General features: G+C 49.6%; 1 protein-coding gene across 1 annotated transcript; it reads left to right on the top strand.

The window, feature by feature from the left end:
• Positions 1 to 702: 702 nt before the first annotated feature.
• si:ch73-62b13.1 (Carbohydrate sulfotransferase 1-like) lies at positions 703 to 8,868 on the top strand. The gene is made up of 3 exons (XM_062460982.1): positions 703 to 882; positions 3,815 to 3,986; positions 6,882 to 8,868. The coding sequence occupies exons 1-3, from the start codon at positions 880 to 882 to the stop codon at positions 8,015 to 8,017; spliced, it is 1,311 nt and encodes a 436-aa protein (XP_062316966.1). The 5' UTR covers positions 703 to 879; the 3' UTR covers positions 8,018 to 8,868.
• Positions 8,869 to 21,778: the final 12,910 nt, after the last annotated feature.

The raw sequence follows: 21,778 nt of genomic DNA, 5'->3' as shown, positions 1-21,778 counted from the left end.
CCATTCCTGCTGGTCTGGCTGGGGTGCAACTAGCCTGGCAGGAGGCTCGAAACAAGGTGTTTCTCTCTGATAGGCTCTCCCTGTCTCTTTGCCACTTTCACACACCTGCTGCCGCCTTCACGTGGAGATTGATAGGTCGGTTATGTTAGAGAAGTGCATTTTTGCACGTTCGTGAGTGTAACGAAGTGAGAACCGTGAAACTCACTCCTCAGGTATGTAAGAGGCCAGCCGCGTCAAAGAAGAGCTAGCTTTTCTTTGGCGTAGTTGGTAGTGGTCGCGCTTGGCAAGTCAGAGGTTGTGCGTTAGATCCCAGCGAGTGGCGAACGACACCTTGATATGATGGCGGAGCGAGGCTATGTATGTTACATACCCTCACATGAGACTTTGTCATCCACCGTGTTGTGGCTCTAATCTGTGTGCCCAGTTGGTTTGTTAGTAATTAAGTATCAAGTGTTCTGCTTGGAAATGTCACTATCACTGTCTGTAGTAGCCTAGGCCTATATGTTTTGTACTAACCTATAAGATCTGTTGTAAATATGTGGTAAAAATCTATTAAGTCTCAAAGCCTTTCACCTGACAATAGCTATGCCAAAATGACAATAGAGGACCTGATCTCCAACTTCACGTTTTCAACACTCGAGTTGGAAGGGTGAGGCTGCTTGGAGGCGGGTACAGGACGTGCTCTGCTAACTACTCACTCACGCGCCCGCTCCAGCTCTCGCGCCTCTCATCTTCGGTCCTCACAACCGGCGCTGAGCTCCTTACATCCTTTCTGGCTCGCTCATCTCTCTCTCCGTTACCACCGGACGGCACCGACACACCACCGATTAGTCGAAGCTGTGGAGATGACTCTGTGCTAACACGAAGTCACATGTGGTAATGGTGAGAATTTTTTAATGATTGTTGTTTTAGTTAATAGTGCGCGTTTCGATTTTCTTTTCTCTCACATAGAACTATGTTGCTTGACTCGCTGTACAGCATTAGGAAAGACAACAGCGCAGATGGGTGATGATAACGGATAAATAACCGTCTGAAAAAAAATTATTTCTATACTGTCACTGTCTGTTTATTAATTTTATTCTGTTTGAAGTATATGCGGACAAGGCTCATGTCAAAACAAAGCTGACATTTCTAGACGGTGTGCACTTTTCTTAGGGATTCAGATGCCCGCTGTATCTGTTAGTCTGATGACAACAAAAAAGAAACAACATAGGCTAACAGTAAACAAAACTGCACTGGGCATCTTTACAGCTCGTCTTTTAGGGTTTCCTTCTAGAATAGCCTACCTTTTTTGTTGTTTTTTCTCACGTTGATTAAAGAATAAAAAGTAATACTGATCTTTCTCAAATTGTCAGTGTACAGTTTAACTGCGTTTCCTGCCGGGTAGTGGAAACATGTGGGACCAAATGAATCTTGTCTATCAGGTCCGTCTGTAGCCTGCAGAAACACTATCTGCGGTCCCTCGCGCGCGGTCCCTCGCTATCTCAGCTGTTCTGCCTGAGGCGATGTGCTCCGCTGTACTATGACTTCAAATCCCGAGCATGATTGTTTGTGCCCCCGTGTAACGGAAAGAAAAAGAAAAGGGACTTGTAGCGTGAGTGGCTGCAAATGAAAAGTGTGTGTGTGTGTGAGAGAGAGAGACAGAGAGAGAAGGAGATATAAAAGATAATGAGTAAGAAAGAGAGAGAAGGTTGGAAGAGAGAGCAAATCAGAGAGACAGAGACAGAGAGAGAGAGACAGAGAGAGAGAGACACAGAGAGAGAGAGAGAGAGAGAGAGAGACACAGAGAGAGAGAGAGAGAGAGAGAGAGAGAGAGAGAGAGAGAGAGAGAGAGAGAGAGAGAGAGAGAGAGAGAGAGAGGGAAAAGAAAAGGATCAGACAGATAGTGCTCTACAGTAGATACTACATGTGACTTATCCCTGGAGGACAGTGAAGACTGGACATTCACGATCCTTCAGGGGTCACAGCGAAGGAGCCGTCCAACTCTCCTCTCCTCCCTGCACTCACTTCAGACCTAATCTCCAGCCTTCATGTTTCACTACAGCTATTCCCCTTTGAGCACCTCGCGCAAAAGTCATTATCTTTCATTGTTTAGCTCTGGCAGCCAAACACCTGCTCATGTCTCTCTATAATTCACAGCCCTTCAGAAACAGGCGCCCAGATCCCCACACAGAGCAGGGCAGAGACAGTCGCTGAGGCTGTGGGCCCACTAACGTTGTTACTGTATGAAACATGGATGAGGCGATGGAAACACGGCCTGTTTGGAGCTGTTGACAGCCTCGTCTACAAGGACTCTTTTGGTGGTATCCCAGGATGACAGAAACGCCAGAGTATAACTCAGAGGGAGAAGATTAAAAAACCTACTTACATCAAATTGTTTCAGACAGTAGATTGGACTGGTTTCTCAGTGTCTGACAGGGTGAGGGGATGAGGGGGAGGAGTCACAGGCCTGGAGTAATCCCCCCCCCTCAGCAGAAGATATCATCATCTTCAGCAGATACAGTAGCCTAGATGTTTTCCCTCTCAAGTTCAGGATCAAAGCTATTACAGTCAGAAGACCTGAGAATATGTTCCATCATGTGCTGTAATTCACCCTCAGATGTTCTCCAGTTCCTGTTTCGTAAAATGGCCTAAAAACGATCAATGGATCCGGTTAATAGCTGTATTTTGTGTTGTGCTGTTGTGCTATTAGATCGTGGTGTCCGTGGCAACAGCTGAAGAGAGCATATCCATTGTTGCGATCCTGTCTGTGATTAATGGAACATCAAACGCATACAGCCCCTCTCTGTGTGATGTGTTCCTGGGAGATGAGCCTACTATAAAAAACATAAACATCATTAATGATCCGCAGACAGGAGGAGGGGAGTGGGGGGGCAGTCCTATTCAGCGTGTCTTTGATGGTCCATGTAGTCCCACATGGCAGCTATTTCTTAAGATAGGCGCTGGTAGTTGTGGTGAGGCTGAGGGGGGGTTAGGTTTGAGTTGTGGTGAGGCTGAGGGGGGATTAGGTTTGAGTTGTGGTGAGGCTGAGGGGGGGTTAGGTTTGAGTTGTGGTGAGGCTGAGGGGGGGTTAGGTTTGAGTTGTGGTGAGGCTGAGGGGGGGTTAGGTTTGAGTTGTGGTGAGGCTGAGGGGGGGTTAGGTTTGAGTTGTGGTGAGGCTGAGGCTGAAGGGGGGGGTAGGTTTGAGTTGTGGTGAGGCTGGTGGGGGGGTTAGGTTTGAGTTGTGGTGAGGCTGAGGGGAGGTTAGGTTTGAGTTGTGGTGGTCTGGCTGAAGTGAACAGATCGAGGCTCCTCACTTAGAGGAAGTCACCTCTTCTTTACTTTACCCCGGCTCTTTCAGGCCCAGGAGTTGAGAGTGCTACTTTGAGATCACATCATCACAGACTAGACGGAGCCGCAGTCGGAGCAGGGTTTAGATGTTTGGAGCTTTTCAACATGATAAAGTGTTGTCTGTTAGCTGGTGAATTCAGGTGTGGTTAGACCAGCACGCACAACAGATGTTCTGTAAGTGCACGCAGTCTGTTCTGTACAGCTGTTTATGTAGCTGTGTGTGGACGTGTATGAACTCGTTTACATGGCTCTGTGTAAATGTGAATCTGGCTCTGTATACTGTATACGTCTCTGCAGTTACCCTGTGCTTCTATCATCTTATTGCCTGAGTCTCTCCCTGCATGCACAGTTTAAATTGCTGATCTTAGTCTCCCTGGAGTCATCAGATAGTGGATGAAGAGGAGCCAGGAGGGATCTTCTCTGTTTTGCCCTGCAGGGGGATAGCACCCCCTCCTGGCTGACTGTCTGCATGTGTCCCTGGCAGCGCTGTGGAGGATGCAGGTTTGGAGGCGGCAAGATGGAGTGTTCCTGGAAGACAGTGCTGCTGCTGGTGTGTGCGTCTCTGGGGGTCCAGTACACGGCCATCCGGACCCTGAGGGAGTCCCTGCACAGCCCCTGTCAGGACGTGCACCGCTGCCAGACACACACACCCCGAGGTAGGAAACCACTTTCAGAGTCAGAGTCAGAAACTGGTTCATTACCAAGTCTGTTTTCACATACAAGCAGTGGGGTTGGAGTGGGGGGGAAAGTGGGGCTGACTATCCGGGGGGGGGGAGGGGGGAGGGGGGAATAAAACGGAGTGAAGAGTGAAAAAACGGACATAACATAAATAAGGAGGGGGGGGGGCTGTCAATCTCTTCATGGGCCCCCTGAATACAATGAATTTGCTTCGGTATGGTGGTGCTTAACAAGAAACATATAACGCAAGGACAGAAAAGGCAAGAACAAAAAGTGACAAATGAACAGTCGAAGAACAGTGTTATCAGAACAGTGTTATTAGAACAGGTGTACCAGTCAGTGTCACTTTCAGGCCCTTGTTGATGAGACCGCCTGCAGTCGTGAAGAACCTGCTCTCTAGAGAAAGTCTTCTCCAGACGCTAGAATACTATCTACTGTATTCATGATACTGCACCAGCATACACTTACACAGTAGGAACCATGGCAACACTGAGCAACAGAAGCTCTTGAAGAATGTTCACCTGGCGGTTATTGTCCACCGACACAGTAACAAACTGAACACGCCACGTACAGCGTCCGCTAAACGGCGCCCGGCGTCGACGCCTCTGACTGCCCCGGCGTTTCTTGACCATCACCTTTCCCCCCAACTCCTTCATTTCCAGGAGGTGGTGAATGCTTGATGGATTGTGAGAGAAAAAATACACTTCCTTGAAATGGGTTTTAAGCATAGATATATATATATATATATATATATACCGGACAACGGAGTCGAACGTCCGCACATGGCGGCCATCTTTCTCACCCATAACATTGTGTTGATGCTACATGTACTTTTTAAATAACCATAACTTGCTCAATTTTCAACCGATTTTTAAACGTTTTGGTTTGTTATCAACGTCAGAGATGTCGTTATGCCACTGCATACTTATGAATAATTATGTTATATATTTTTTTAAACAATAGAAGTATGCAGTGGCATAATGACATCTCTGACGTTGATAACAAACAAAACCGTTTAAAAATCGGTTGGAAATTGAGCAAGTTATGGTAATTTAAAAAGTACATGAAGCATCAACACAATGTTATGGGTGAGCGAGTTGACTGTAGCAAGATGGCCGCCATGTGCGGACGTTCTAGACTCCGCCATAAGACATCTAGTCTTTATATATATTTATGGTTTTAAGTGTCTGTTGGTGTCATTGTGATGTAATTGGGATGTCATTGTGAGCTATTCTGTTTTATTTTTGTGACAGCGTCTTTTGTCATTCACGTATATGTCCTTGCACTGCCCAGAATGTCTTCTTTGGAAACTTCTTCTGCTTTTCATTGAAATTATATTCTTTGCTTCTATTCTTTTGTTATTTTGTTTTGATGCTGTATGCTATATGTATATATATATTTTTTTTTACTGAATGTTTTTTAGATTTGTTGATGCTGCTATGTAGATGCTGCTTGCCAGGTCACAGGCATGCATCTATCCTGATGACGCTCTGCTATTCAGTGCATGTGACAAATAAACCACTCTGATTTGGACTTAGACTTGAAAATCTGATATATCCATTGCTCAGAGTAAGATGCGATACCATAAGGTTGAGAGTGGAAGTGGCTATAAAAACATCATCAAGTCAATCCACAATAAACATCAACACAGACATTTTCCTGAGGTAGCTGTTTAGGACGAATCACTGTTTATGACCTCAGGCAGAAAGCACCAGAAGGGGGCACACACACTCGTACTCTGACCAGTGTGGACTCTGCTCAGTACACCTGGTAATGAACCTCTCCTTCCAGAATCAGGGGCATTAGGATGGAGTTTGTTCTCTCACTTTGATTCTAAACTGGCTCAACTAACTTTTGGAACTATACTATATCTCTGTGTGTGTGTTTGTGTGTGTGTGTGTGTGTGTGTGAGTGTCTATGTGCTTGGTGTTGGTCTTGACTTTGAGTGCGTTCATGGGAGTTGTTCAGATGGTGTTGACATGTTGGTTTTGAACGAGACTTCAGACTGATACTTCAGAAGGGCATCAAAGTCAGTGTGGAGTGAGATCCAACTGTGGCTCTCCACGGGGAAGGGGGAGAGGGGGGAGAGGGGGGAGAGGGGAGAGAGGGGAGAGAGGGGAGAGGGGGGAGAGAGGGGAGAGGGGGGAGAGGGGGGAGAGAGGGGAGAGGGGGGAGAAGGGGATGACGATCCTTTCACAGCAGAGGATTTCCTTCATCACAGTGGGAGGGATGAGTAGGAGAAATGAGAAAGATGTCACATCTGTGGTTCCTTTCACAATCATCCTCCAATTTATCACGACTAATCTGATCTCACACACTGACTGTGCAGCCTCCATTAATCCGCTCTGTGAAAAGTTAATGTTGCTTTTGCAATCAAGTCCTCCTCTGCAGTAATTACGCTTGTTAGCTATCTGCTCTATATTTGGAGCTGCTGTTTCATAGCTCCCAGGGTAAGACCGTCAGACCTGGTTCATGCATGTTTATTATCTGAGTTATTTAAACTCATTGACTCTCTCCATCCTCTCCAACGGTTTCAGTTTAATGAACTTCCCCCCCGTCTCTGAGAAGGGTTTCATTATTTCCCGCGGTGTAAGTCAGGAAGGTGCCCAATGGGTAGTGCTTTTTACTGGTATGTTGAACCATGGCTTTTAAACTGGTGTATTACTATCAATAATGAATACAGATCTGCAGAGCTCATGTGGTTTTACTCTTATTAAACTTGTAAATTACTATCAATAATGAATACAGAGTGGCTGATCTTACATAGATTCGGTGCTATTACACTAGTATATTACTATCGATAATGAATGCAGAGAAGCTGGGTTATGTAAATCTTGTTGATTTAGTGGACGTGTCCTCTCTCCTGTCCCCAGACCACAGGGGGAGGGTGTTGTGTGACGACGGCACCCCAGCCTCGTCCCCCAGCTCGCCTCCTCGCCGCCACATCCTGCTGTTCGCTACCACCCGCAGCGGTTCCTCCTTCACCGGGCAGCTCCTCAACCAGCACCCAGGGGTGTTCTACGCGTTCGAACCGCTGTACCACATCCAGCAGGCCTTCACCAACTCCTCTAGCCGCCTGCGGCGCAGCCTGGACCGCCGGGCCCTGCTGGGGGCGTACCGCGACCTCCTCCTCAACCTCTACTCCTGCGACCTCACCTTCCTGGAGAGCTACATCCGCCCCCGACCCCAGGACCACCTGACCGGAGCCTTCTTCCGGCGTAGCTCCAGCCAGGCGCTGTGTTCCCCGCCCGTGTGCCCCGAGGCGTGGGAGGCAGGCGCGGGGGGCCTCCCTGACGAGGCCTGGTGTCCCCGGAGGTGCGGAGCTCTGAACCTGACGCTGGCCTCCGCCGCCTGCCTGGCGCGGAGACACGTGGCCATCAAGACGGTCCGCGTGCCGGAGGTGGGGGACCTGAGGACGCTGACGGAGGACCTCCGTCTCGACCTGCGGATCGTCCACCTGGTGCGTGACCCCCGAGCCGTCCTGGCCTCCCGCATGGTGGCCTTCCCCGAGCAGTTCCGCCCCTGGAAGATCTGGAACGCCACTGGCCGCCGACCCCACTACCTGGACCTGTCCCAGATCACGAGCACCTGCAGGGACATGGCGGTGTCGGTGGAGACGGGGCTGAGCCGGCCGGCGTGGCTGCGGGGGCGCTACGTGCTGCTGCGCTACGAGGACCTGGCCCTGCGGCCCGAGGAGAAGGCCAGGGAGCTGTACCGCTTCCTGGGCCTGGAGATGGAGGAGAGCGTGCGGGCCTGGATCTCCCTGAACACCAACGGAAGCGTGGTGTCGCCCTCGGACTGGAACTACCGCTACTCCACCTCCAGGGACTCCCGGGCCACGGCGGAGAGCTGGAGGCTGCGGCTGGGCTTCCACGTGGTCCGGACGGTCCAGACGTTGTGCAACGACACGCTCTCCCTGCTGGGGTACCGGACGGTGCTCTCTGGGGACGAGCTCAGGAACATGTCACACAGTCTGGTGGAGAGCAAGAGCTTCCAGCCAGACCTGTGACTGGGACCTCGGCGGGGAGACGAGGAGGCTACAGATCTGAACTGAGTAGCTGGTTATGAAACACGTTGAGCTGAACGGAGTATTTCATCTGGTGGTGGTTAGTCTGGAGCCTCTAGTGTCCTGCCCTCTCCGTTGGGGTCACATGCCATCACAGGCATCTCAAAACCTTTATGGGTTCTTGCCTCTTGACTTTTGGAAGTCTCTTAGTGAAGGGTGGTGGCTGTGTTTGCTGCTGCAGGACTGTAGCAGTGGTATAATGCTGTGTGACCACTGTCAAATGATGCTGCCTTTGGGATTTTATGCTCATATGGACATTTTTCCAGAACTAAGAGTTGTTTGCTCTCGTCTTTCTTTTTTAAAGATGAGGCGAAAGTCCTTTTCAGTCTGACCTGCAGTTAGACAGGTGTGAGGGAGACAGAGCTGTCGGAGGGAGATGAGGAGGCAGGGGGTATCATTTATGAAATGAAGATTACAGTACTTTCTCACCAATACGTTTCTCTCAGTGTTTGTAATACCAGAGGCTGAATATGTCACAGGTAACAACATCACAGGACTGCTTCTGCTTTGAACGCATCTCAACCCCATGAAGCCCTTCTGTCGGGAACATGAACTGGTCAGGTGTGAGGCACTATAACCGACTTATAGTTCAGTCACTTGCAGTGTTTATCATTATAATAATAATATATTGTTATATTATATTATTATAAAACGTTGTTTTAGTGACTTTGTGAAAAGTGCTAACATGTTTCGTCTATAAATATTGTTTATGTATATTTATAATTTTTACATATCCTGAAGTGAATTAATAAAACAGTCTTGTCCTTCAAAACCGACAGAGAAGGGCTGATCAAATAGTGAAAACTGGTTTTACTTTGTTCTTTGTCTTGAAACCAAACCTAAATCTTGTTGATGTAAAAAGAAAACAATCAATAGTTTTGCTCTTCCAAAAAAAACGGAAATGGAAAATTCTGAGATGATAGAATCGATGTTTGTGGTTTAAGAATCTCTGTGTGGTTGTCAGGCTTTGAAGACTAGCTGCAGGTGAGCCCTGTGTGAAGACTAGCTGCAGGTGAGCCCTGTGTGAAGACTAGCTGCAGGTGAGCCCTGGGTGAAGACTAGCTGCAGGTGAGCCCTGGGTGAAGACTAGCTGCAGGTGAGCCCTGTGTGAAGACTAGCTGCAGGTGAGCCCTGGGTGAAGACTAGCTGCAGGTGAGCCCTGTGTGAAGACTAGATGCAGGTGAGCCCTGTGTGAAGACTAGCTGCAGGTGAGCCCTGTGTGAAGACTAGATGCAGGTGAGCCCTGTGTGAAGACTAGATGCAGGTGAGCCCTGTGTGAAGACTAGCTGCAGGTGAGCCCTGGGTGAAGACTAGCTGCAGGTGAGCCCTGTGTGAAGACTAGATGCAGGTGAGCCCTGTGTGAAGACTAGCTGCAGGTGAGCCCTGGGTGAAGACTAGCTGCAGGTGAGCCCTGTGTGAAGACTAGCTGCAGGTGAGCCCTGGGTGAAGACTAGCTGCAGGTGAGCCCTGTGTGAAGACTAGCTGCAGGTGAGCCCTGTGTGAAGACTAGCTGCAGGTGAGCCCTGGGTGAAGACTAGCTGCAGGTGAGCCCTGTGTGAAGACTAGATGCAGGTGAGCCCTGTGTGAAGACTAGCTGCAGGTGAGCCCTGGGTGAAGACTAGCTGCAGGTGAGCCCTGTGTGAAGACTAGATGCAGGTGAGCCCTGTGTGAAGACTAGCTGCAGGTGAGCCCTGGGTGAAGACTAGCTGCAGGTGAGCCCTGTGTGAAGACTAGATGCAGGTGAGCCCTGTGTGAAGACTAGCTGCAGGTGAGCCCTGGGTGAAGACTAGCTGCAGGTGAGCCCTGTGTGAAGACTAGCTGCAGGTGAGCCCTGGGTGAAGACTAGCTGCAGGTGAGCCCTGGGTGAAGACTAGCTGCAGGTGAGCCCTGTGTGAAGACTAGCTGCAGGTGAGCCCTGTGTGAAGACTAGATGCAGGTGAGCCCTGTGTGAAGACTAGCTGCAGGTGAGCCCTGGGTCTCTGGCCTCACAGACTGGAGGTGATGTGGACGCGCTACTCAGCCAATCATCTCATTTGTAATGGACCTTTTATGTCTAAACAGAGTGAAACTCTCACAGATCAGTAAAGCTGAAGGCTTTTCCCAGGAAGAACTCACACCATAAATCAATGCGGTGGAACTATTGATTGGCTGATATTTCTAACCCCTTTGAATGCTTACCTCACATCTTTTATCCTTCTGTAGGTGTACAATACCTCTCCCCTGGGAGCGTAAATAAGCCGACTGACACGCCACAGCAAATCATACGCAGCGGCAGGAAGGCCCCCACAAGGCCCTCCGCCCTCACGGCTGCTCCAGGGCTCCAGAGGCTTACACAGAGCCAGATACGACACATCTGCACCTCCCTCATAGCTGTGCTTCAGCTGCTGACTCCAGGGAATCGTCCAGGGAAACAGCGTCTCCAGATGCCACTAAATAGAAATAGGATTGGAGAAAAGAGGGGCGGTCTGTCTGTGAACCTAATCTGTGATGGCAACACAAGCGGCCATAAAGCAGGTTTATGAGACGCTGTGCGATGTGTCTCCGCCCTCGCTGACAAGCCGAGCTTCCTGTGGTCCACGCCGGCCGTGCACTAATCACCGTCTCCTCACACAGAGACCCTCTCACTCCCTCTCTCTCGCTCCCCCTCCCTTTATCTCACCCTCACTCCCCCTCTCTCCCTCCCTTTCTCCTCCCCCTCCCCCTCTCTCCTCACCCTCTCCTCCCCCCCCTCTCCCTCCCTCCCTCTCTCCCCCCCCTCTCTCCCCCCCTCTCTCCTCCCCTCTCTCCCCCCCTCTCTCCTCACCCTCTCTCCCCCCCGTCTCTCCCTCTCTCTCGCTCCCCCTCCCTTTATCTCACCCTCACTCCCCCTCTCTCCCTCCCTTTCTCCTCCCCCTCCCCCTCTCTCCTCACCCTCTCCTCCCCCCCCTCTCCCTCCCTCCCTCTCTCCCCCCCCTCTCTCCTCCCCCTCTCTCCCCCCCTCTCTCCCCCCCTCTCTCCCCCCCTCTCTCTTCCCCCTCCCCCTCTCTCCCCCCTCTCTCCCTCCCCCTCTCTCCCCCCCTCTCTCCCCCCCTCTCTCCTCCCCCTCTCTCCCCCCCTCTCTCCCCCCCCTCTCTCCTCACCCTCTCTCCCCCCCGTCTCTCCCTCCCTCTCGCTCTCTTAACCCTGCTGACACGTCGGAGGCTTATCGACGCTGGCCACAAATGCTACCATCAGATGCACTGCTGACATGGTAAAATGCCAGTGTGAGTGTGTGTGTGTGTGTGACAGTGTGTGCGAGAGTGTGTGTGTGCTAGCAGAAAGATGACTAGCAGCAGCTTAAAGGGAGAGAGAAAATTATTTCCTTTCTTCAGCAAACAACACAAATTACCTCCTTCTGGTAAAACATTGATCATCGAAAGGTAAAATTGGAGGTATATTGACCGTAAACCTCAACTGGTTAGTGACATAAACTGGCTAAGAGCTTCAAGGAAAATGGTGAGTCCTGCATTCCACACTGTTCAGCTCTCAAACAGGAAAAGGAAGACATGTGCGTCATGTTTCATGTTGGCTGGTGGCTGAAACAGCACACCGTGTTTGAAGCAGTTTAATCATAACCCGTCTATCTGGGCTCTCTGTTCAGATCCCAGTGGTGCTGAGACAGCCCGCGTGGCTCTCGCCCTGCGCTCTCTCTGGGAGCACAGGGTCGTTAACTGGATATGGAGTGTTTAAGGGAGCAGCTCTGTGCTCCGGTATCTTTATTACGGGGCCTCACAGGCCCACAGCACACATCAGCTGCTGTCACTCACATCACTCAATCGCTCTTACTCTGCTCCACCCTCCCCTCACCTCTTACTCTGCTCCACCCTCACCTCACCTCTCACTCTGCTCCACCCTCCCCTCACCTCTTACTCTGCTCCACCCTCACCTCTTACTCTGCTCCACCCTCCCCTCACCTCTCACTCTGCTCCACCCTCCCCTCACCTCTTACTCCACCCTCCCCTCACCTCTCACTCTGCTCCACCCTCCCCTCACCTCTTACTCTGCTCCACCCTCACCTCTTACTCTGCTCCACCCTCCCCTCACCTCTCACTCTGCTCCACCCTCCCCTCACCTCTTACTCTGCTCCACCCTCACCTCTTACTCTGCTCCACCCTCCCCTCACCTCTCACTCTGCTCCACCCTCCCCTCACCTCTCACTCTGCTCCTTCCCTGACCTCACCTCTCACTCTGCCACTCTGCTCCACCCTCCCCTCACCTCTCACTCTGCTCCACCCTCCCCTCACCTCTTACTCTGCTCCACCCTCACCTCTTACTCTGCTCCACCCTCCCCTCACCTCTTACTCTGCTCCACCCTCCCCTCACCTCTCACTCTGCTCCACCCTCCCCTCACCTCTTACTCTGCTCCACCCTCCCCTCACCTCTCACTCTGCTCCACCCTCCCCTCACCTCTTACTCTGCTCCACCCTCCCCTCACCTCTCACTCTGCTCCACCCTCCCCTCACCTCTTACTCTGCTCCACCCTCCCCTCACCTCTCACTCTGCTCCACCCTCCCCTCACCTCTCATTCTGCTCCACCCTCCCCTCTCCTCTTACTCTGCTCCACCCTCCCCTCACCTCTCACTCTGCTCCACCCTCCCCTCACCTCTTAGTCTGCTCCACCCTCCCCTCTCCTCTTACTCTGCTACACCCTCACCTCACCTCATACTCTGCTCCACCCTCCCCTCACCTCTCACTCTGCTCCACCCTCCCCTCTCCTCTTATTCTGCTCCACCCTCCCCTCACCTCTCACTCTGCTCCACCCTCCCCTCACCTCTCATTCTGCTCCACCCTCCCCTCTCCTCTTACTCTGCTACACCCTCACCTCACCTCTTACTCTGCTCCACCCTCCCCTCTCCTCTTATTCTGCTCCACCCTCACCTCTTACTCTGCTCCACCCTCCCCTCACCTCTCACTCTGCTCCACCCTCACCTCTTACTCTGCTCCACCCTCCCCTCACCTCTTACTCTGCTCCTTCCCTGCCCCCTCTCCCCTCTCCCCTGCCTCTCACCCTCCTCTCAAACTGGTTCATGAGCACATCCCTCTCTCTGTCTCCCTCCCTCCCCTCTCTTTCTCACAAACACACAATCCCACACATGCAGAAACACACACTTCAAAACGTACGCCGATCCTAACAGCGCGATCATTTGAGGCAGAGAATTCATCACAAACATCAGATAACCTTGCATATTTATCATCTGGATGAGTGGTACACCCTTACACCTTCCATCTGCTAAATCATGTATTGACTCACATAAGGGTTGTTCATTGTCAACAGACAGATGTCTAGAATACTGCTCCTTAAAAATAGATTAAAGCAGAATCTCTCTCTTAGATCTCCACTGTCAGCAGTACCCATGTACTGTGGACTCAGTATATCAACCATGGATTTCCTCATACAGACAGCCACAAAGAACCTCCAGTGCATGCATGTCTAACAGCTATCCTTAAAAAGACACAAGCAGGTTTACTGAGGACAGAAGACCTGCATCCGCAGGTTCGCATCCTCGAAAATATGTTGTTGTCTGATGTCATCACTCAGTGACTGGTGAGTGGCAGACAAGGGGGGCACAGAGACGGCTAAACTGCTGTGAAGTGAGTGTGATTAGGAAGGCAGGAGGCAGACTGAACAGGCATCCTGAAGTGTAATATGTACACTGGAAGGTTTTGCTCCCTCTTAATCTTGGTTCTCTTGTTTGTTTGTTTGTTTTATCTTTTACTGATCTAGATGAGTGTTTTTTTATTAATACATTCTAGGTTTTCCATTTTCTATTTTCGGGTTGATTGTAATTTTTTGTTGATGACTTTCACCTGCCGCTTGTTGGGGCACTCGATTTATTGGGTGTGCTCCAGCCTTCGGCGAGCCCACCTTCAAAGGGGGTTCAGCTTGTTTCAAAGGGGGTTCTTAATGAATTATGCAATATGAGTAGGCTAAATACTTAAATATCACTAGAAGGGAAAAACGTAAAGGGACGGACCCACCTGCAACCGACTCAAGCAAGCACACCCTACAATGTACCCTCTCTAGTTCAGTTCAGTTTCTCATGTTTTTTGCGAGGTATTGTCTTCTGTTACTAAGCCTTTGGTTCCAGGCAATGTTTTATGACCATTCCACGTTCCGACCTTCTAGCTTGTTTCTGATCAACCGAGTATCTTGGCCTGAGTCCCTCCCTGTACTTTCGCTCTGTGTTCTGGATTTACCGGTCATGATATTCACCCCGGTCACGACTCTGGTTTTTGCCTTGCCCTTGTGTACTTTCACCTTGGATTTTCCTGCTGCCAAAATAAATGATGCGCACTGTGTAAAGATACTCCTGGGATGCCCCCCCAGGAGCAGAGTTCACCTGCTCCTGGGTGAACTCCAAGCTGGGGCCAGGTGTACTGTTAGAGTGGCCAGTTACAGTAAACATGATTGTTGTCATATAGTTTTCTACACTGCATTGCAGGCATTAACAGGCAAAATACCATGTTTGTATTCAGACTCTACTTTGTATTCAGACTCTACATTTAGGGGGCCACAAGGGGGGCAGGGTCCAAGCTTGTTGCCACAGGGGCACTGCCCCCCCCCCCTCCATCCCCTCCAAGAACTGCCCCGGCAGGGGACATGTGACACATCCGTGTGCCTACCCGTGTTGCGTTCATTACAGGTCATTGTTGCGCTTCACGGTCATACACACAGAATACATGAACACTGTAACTGCTAGCAGCATGGGGGCTGCAGCACTGCAGGCTGCAGCGCTGCAGTGCTGCAGCGCTGCAGTGCTGCAGCGCAAGTAACACAGGGAAACCCAGTGAGTTTCATAAAACAGCCTTGTTATTGTACATACATTTAAGGCTCAAGAAGCTACTGAGGATCACGTCTGGGCAGACATGCTGAACTCAGTTGTCCTTGTTCTGTAAATGGAGAAAGTGTTGGTAACCAGGCAGGTCTGGGTTCTGCTGATCCATTTTCTCTCCACGTCTGTCAGTGTTCGCAGCTAAGTGTCTCTTGTATTGAAGAGAAGCATGATGTGATTATGAGAGACAGTGTCGATCCTTCCTCCGTGGAGGTGTTTGAATGATACCGCCTTTGATTGAAGAACCAGGAAGTACATTTGAAAGTCAACACCTCTTGTCAAAAATGACTGTGTTAGCATGTTGCATTCCTGCAGGTATAAAAAAATAAAAATAAAAAGTACTTTATTTGTCATTGTCACAAAAACAACGAGACAGTAGAAGCAGCAACAGACAGAAAACTTAAAACTTATGTCAAAAGACATAAAAACTTAAGTTGCTGTGGACATTAACTGCCACAGCTAAATAATAATAAATAGCAATTAATAAATAGATAAATACATATACATTGAGGTGCATCAATAGTTGCAGGATAGAGTGTTAAGAGTGCAGTCCATGGGGGCGGGCCCGGTGGGTGGGAGGTGGGTGGTTTTGGGTAAGCTGTTGAGAAGCCTTATTGCACGAGAATAGAAGCTCTTTGCCATTCTGGAGGTGCGCGCTTTTGTCGATCTGAACCTTTTCCCTGACGGGAGTAGCGGGAACAGATAATGGGCAGGATGGGAAGGGTCTGTGAGGATGCGATTTGAACGCTGCAGGCATCAGGAGGATGAGATGGAATAGATGTCGGGCACCGATGATCCTTCCCGCTGTTTTAACCCTTGTGCTGCCTTCGGGTGGGGGGTCTGAGACAGCCATACGGTTAAAAGAAATGCTTCACAGAATGCTTCACTTTGTTTTTGTATGCGGTAAAGTTGTCCCCTAACCCTAACCCAACTTTCTCCATTGTTCTCTGTGCCTAGTGAGTCACACCTCTGTCCAGGGGGGTGACTCTTCTGAAGAGTTTTAAGATATCCATTTCAGTTAAGACACTCACGTATTAATTGGACCATTAATTGAAACCACAGACATGGAAATAGGTTTGACTCAAGAGTATAAGTGTAGATGAAGGTGAAGTGGATGCATCTAGGGAAGCACTCCCTCTAGCACAGCGAGCAAGTTTACGAGGCAGGGAGCAAATGGACTACTAATCTGCCTTGATGGACAGTGACATACAGACATCAGCAGCAGCCCAGTAATACAACAACTAGGAGTGAGTATACGAGCATCTATGCTGCATTATATTGCCACCTTATCGGACGTGGCCCAATGGGCTTGAAGCAGGCTAACACAGGTGTAGTTGATGAGAGGAATAAGGCACGCTGCCCGAGTCTGAACTAGGCTTCGCTCACAAGTCCATAAAACCTGGTCCTGACCCCCTCTGGTCCTGACCCCCTCTGGTCCTCCTGACCCCCTCTGGTCCTGACCCCCCTCTGGTCCTCCTGACCCCCTCTGATGCTCCTGACCCCCTCTGGTCCTGACCCTCTCTGGTCCTGACCCCTCTGGTCCTGACCCCCCTCTGGTCCTCCTGACCCCCTCTGGTCCTGATCCCCTCTGATCCTCCTGACCCTCTCTGATCCTGACCCTCTCTGGTCCTGACCCCCTCTGATCCTCCTGACCCCCTCTGGTCCTGACCCCCCTCTGGTCCTCCTGACCCCCTCTGATCCTCCTGACCCCCTCTGGTCCTGACCCTCTCTGGTCCTGACCCCCTCTGGTCCTGACCCCCTCTGGTCCTGACCCTCTCTGGTCGTGACCACCCTCGGGTCCTGACCCCCCTCTGGTCCTGACCCCCCTCTGGTCCTGAGCCTCTCTGGTCCTAACCAACCTTCTGGTCCTGAAGGTCCTGGGGTTCGGAACCAACATTCACGCCCCTCTGCAGTCTATGACCAGACCCCCCAGAGGACTGTGCTAGGCCTCAGATGTGGCTGTTGTTTCTTATTGACGTCTTAAACCCCCTCTCCATCCCCCTCTCTCTCTCCCTGAATTCACAGATGTGTCTTAACAGACCCACCGCTGGGAGGGGGAGGGAGTGAGAGGAGGGTGTTGGAGGGGGGAACACAACATGCTGCGTATCACCACCCACCCCTGCTGCTGTTTCTGAGGGTACCACCCCCTTCATAAAGCTTCTATTGTGAGCACTGAGGAAGGGAGACTCACAAAGAACTCCATGCTCTCTCTCTATCTCTCTCTCTCTGTGTCTCTCTCTCTTTATTTGTCTCTGTCTCACCCTGTCTCTCTGTGTATCTCTCTCTGTGTCGGTGTCTCTCTCTCTTTATGTTAATCTTCCTTCCTGCTGAAGGGGCTTGCTTTACTTTGGGCTTTTCCTTTCTTCTTTGTCCCCCCTCTGGATAAAGGTGCACCAGAACTGTCAGCAGTTCCTCAATTAATTCCACACTGGCCTCGTCTTCACAAGGAACTCATACATAATTCACAGACAAAGGGCACTGGAACAGGACTGTGCCTAACTGGGTAAAATACCTCGACCGGCTTTGCTTCTTTGGTTTAGTAGACCTGCCGTACGGTGAAAAGGCAGGGATGCCTCATTTGAATAAAGAAATAGGTTTACAGGTAATGAGAAAGACTTGAAGACTTAAAGAAGAAGGAATGGAAGTCAGTCGTGAAATAATGACTGGAACAGTTTGAGTCTCTTCTTGGATTCTGAAACATGCCAAGTTGTGTTCTTGGATTGAGTCTCTTTTGATATCTTACATTCGCCAGATTCAGCAAGTATGATTTAAGTTTCCAAGATGTTTACTTTTCTGAGAAATGGCTTCCGTCCAGTCGTATATGTTCCTCAGTATTGTCATGGCTCAGTAATGATCAAGACATACAGGATGCAAGAGTAAGATCAATGCTAGTTTATTCATGCGTGGAGAGAAAGCCCCAAGAGGGAATTAAACCTGAGACCTTCTTGCTGCAAGGCAGCAGTTCAAGACACAGAGCCACCAAGCTAATACATGTAGCTGACAGGAAGGCACAACGTTGGCAGGCTCTCATGCTATTACACAAACAAGGTCACACTACCTACAGCTGGTCATGATGAAATATCCACAATATCCTGCACTATAGTTTGATCTTCGGCTGAGCTTCCACTGGACTGGGTTGCAAATTAATAATCTCCTTCTCCTCCTCTCTTCTTTTCTCTGGCTCTCCTCTCCTGTTCTCCTTCTCCTCCTTTAGCCTTCTCCTCTCCCCTCCCCCTCCCCCTCTCTCCTTTTCTCCCCTCCTATTTACTCCTCTCGCCTCCTCCTCTCCCCTCCCCCTCCTCCTCTCTCCTTTTCTCCCCTCCTCCTCTCCCCTCCTCCTCTCCCCTCCTCCTTTCCTCTCCTCTCCCCTCCTCCTTTCCTCTCCTCTCCCCTCCTCCTTTCCTCTCCTCTCCCCTCCTCCTTTCCTTTCCTCTCCTCTCCCCTCCTCCTCTCCTGTCCTCACCTCTCCTTGGTTTATTCTCATGTTTCCAGTCACAGTCCTGGCCTCGTCCACACCTCTGCCTGCCGTGTTCACTGATGCCAACAGACGACACCGTCCCTCCCGACAGCAGCTCCATCCGTCTGTGTCACAGTAATAGAATTTCATAAATATAATCAGTGACTGTTGTGATGCAGCTCCTCCATCGTATCCCTCTCTTTAGCTCGGTGTCCAGCCCCAGGGGAGGGGGCCCCTGGAGGTGGCCGGGGAGGATGAACGCATGCAGCTGTTCATCCATCAGACGGATGTGGCATTTGAGAGAATAATGAAGCGCGAGATGATTCACGCGTCCGTTAGATGGGCTGATGGGAGGAAGATGGAAAGAGTGATAATGTCTCAGCCTCAGTGATTGGCTAATGGGAGGGTATGTCCTCTTTCCTTTGAATCACGGTGATTTGTTTTAGTTTGAGAGCGGTGCTCCCGACCCTAATTGACGTTGATCGTGCAAAACATGGCAGGCAGCATTGTTGTTTTGGAACCACCGCAAGAACCTGATGGAAATTTAACCTGAGTTGATGAACTCATCTATTAGCATTAGCATGCCAGACCATAGCTGTGGCTGCTGTTAGCATTAGCATGCCAGACCATAGCTGTGGCTGCTGTTAGCATTAGCATGCCAGACCATAGCTGTGGCTGCTGTTAGCATTAGCATGCCAGACCATAGCTGTGGCTGCTGTTAGCATTAGCATGCCAGACCATAGCTGTGGCTGCTGTTAGCATTAGCATGCCAGACAATAGCTGTGGCTGCTGAGCATCCAGTCCCTCTCTCCTCTTCAATCCGCAGGACACTCAGAGACAACTTCAGAGAGTAAACACAATATTATGTGCTTTGCCGGGAGTTTCTTTGGAAGTCCACAAGCCCAGGAGAGATCAGGTAATTATCTGTGAAAGAGCCTGTAGGGTCGGTCGGTAAAGCCCTTTCACAAGGATAATCCTAACTGAGGGAAAACATTGATCCAGATGCCCCTGCCAGCTTTTGTCCATGAGAACACTATCGACCAGGCCTCCCCAGCGTCACTCAGTCCTTGACTTCTACCCCTCAGATTTAGAAGACCATCGCAGTGCAACAGTGGGTGTACATGATCAGAACAAAGACCCTATTGATGGATCGGCTGTCTTCTCAGAGGTTAGGTGTCTAATTAGCTCAGATGAAGGCCGAGGAGATGCCAAAGCTGCTCTCTGGATGGCTGTTCTCCTGACAGGGATGATCTCTAACGGCCCGTGTAGCTCACCAAGGGAAGGAAGCAGGGAAGACCAAGACTTAAAGGCAAGACGGCTTTACTGGTTCTGTACTTTACTGTAGCTGCTGATAGCAATGGCTGAGATCACTCCCATGAAACAGTGAAGAGTGAAAGAAAGACAGGATTTATTAACGTTTGTTTTTATTTATTTTTAAATTGTTGGTTGTTTAAAACCCTTGTGTTATCTTCGGGTCATTGTGACCCATCAGTCATTGTGACCCCCCCACGTGTTGTGACAACTTCACCTCATACAGAAATAAAGTGAAGCATTTTCTTTTAACCGTCGGGCTGTCTCACACCCCCCACAGCGCAAAGGTTAAAAGAAAATGCTTTTTATTTGTTTTTGTATTGAGTAAAGTTGTCGCAGCACAACGATGGGTCGTTGTGAACCTTCGGGTCATTGTGACCCGAAGGCAGCACAAGGGTTAAGGATTAATTTATTCATTTTCTCCGCGGTACAGAAGGGATTCTGAGAAAATAGAATAGTACATCAGAAGAGTTTTCAGTCGCCTGAAGGACAGTATGTAACGCTGTGCCTTGAAAATCAAAGCAACGCATGAGGACAGTTCAATGGACGCCAAACATCTAGCATCTTCTCTGTAAATGCACGGACATGAGGCAACATCCATTCCACTAACATGGAACACACCCGCAGCACTAGTCTGACTGGATGATGTTATCCATTCTGGAAGCAGAGTGGTTCATGTTCACGGTCTGTCCTCTGTAAGTCCTGATTGCTTTAATTTGTTAAACAATGGATCGTTTCAGGCAGAGCATCTGGCATGCATGGGGAACCCAGGCCTGTCTGTGGGGAAGGAGCCAACATCTGTCATGTTTAACTAGTGTGAGCCTTCTCATCTGGCCCCCCAGGGGGGCACGTCACAGAGGTGGACCCCCCATTAGAGGAGCCCCTGATGAGCTGGAGGTTCAGGCCTTCGCCTCCAACCATATTCACACTGTTGGACTCACCCGGCTGTCTGAATTAGCTTGCTTCCTAGCCACCTGAGAAGAAGTGTGCACAAGAAAAATGCACAAGAAGTACACACAATAAGTACACACGAGAAGTATGGACCTCGTACAGACAGATGGGTGTGTCCCTTGTACAGGGGTGCAAAGATAACCTTGCCTTAACAGGAGACACCTAGTCTTCCACTTGTGCTGAGCTATACAACTCCAAGATCTCTCACTGTTCAGAGAGACACTTTATGCTTTTGGAGTGGTTTTTCTCCAATGCTGCCATTGAACAGTTGTTAGAGAGAGAGTTATCTGTTGTCGCATTTTTTCTCACCTGACAGATACACTTTTAAAAGCGTTCTGTGGTGTTTCCATGACAACGTTAACAGGATCTGGTTCGTCCACAGATCCTGTTGTGTGTGTGTGTGTGTGTGTGTGTGTGTGTGTGTGTGTGTGTGTGTGTCTGTGTGTGTCTTTTTCAGCAAACCCCTTTTGGTCATGAGAATTCATATTACTCTGCTGCATCTGGGCATTTAATCTTTGAATGTATGGTCTTATGTGGACACAAAGCAGATTATTTAACCTTTTAGAATCTAAGTGCCTGTCAGTAATTGGATGAACACAACGGTCTTGTCTCAGAGCTAGACTGTTTAGATCCCTGCCAGAATGAAGGAAGCATTTTTAAATGATGGCAGCTGCGTATGCTCTTTCTCAAATCTGATTAAAATGATAGAACCTTGAGCCTTTTGGCAGGGAAATGCTAACCCATTATATGCCAATTGGAAATTAGGTTTAACAATCTGAAGAGATGGGTGGTGTATGTGGAGTATATACAGTATATGTTCTAGGAACCCAAGACTTTTTACATTGATATTGTCTAAACATGTATTTTTTGGATTTCTTTTGGCTTATTTGTGTAGCAGTATAAAAGTGCAACGCTGAGAAAATTAATTGTTGTTTAGTATTTTTGATTATTTCTTAAAGCATTTTTGCTTTACATAATTTTTTTTATTTTTTGTGACTTTTGGACATAACTGTATATGGTGACAAGAAATATAATTTTCATCTTGCTGCACCCATTTTTCAATGTATCAAACAAGCAGTCGGTCGAAAGTCTTAAAACCATTGAAATGAAAACAAAGCGGAGGTAGAGAATACC

This window comes from Osmerus eperlanus, chromosome 5 (assembly GCF_963692335.1).
Source record: "Osmerus eperlanus chromosome 5, fOsmEpe2.1, whole genome shotgun sequence".
Taxonomy (NCBI): domain Eukaryota; kingdom Metazoa; phylum Chordata; class Actinopteri; order Osmeriformes; family Osmeridae; genus Osmerus; species Osmerus eperlanus.
This window is presented reverse-complemented; position numbering and strand designations above follow the sequence as displayed.

Bases quoted from the DNA above. Each gene is read 5' to 3' on its own strand.
- si:ch73-62b13.1 (XM_062460982.1), top strand. The intron at 3,987-6,881 runs GTAGGAAACCAC...TCCTGTCCCCAG, and splicing joins CCAGACACACACACCCCGAG to ACCACAGGGGGAGGGTGTTG.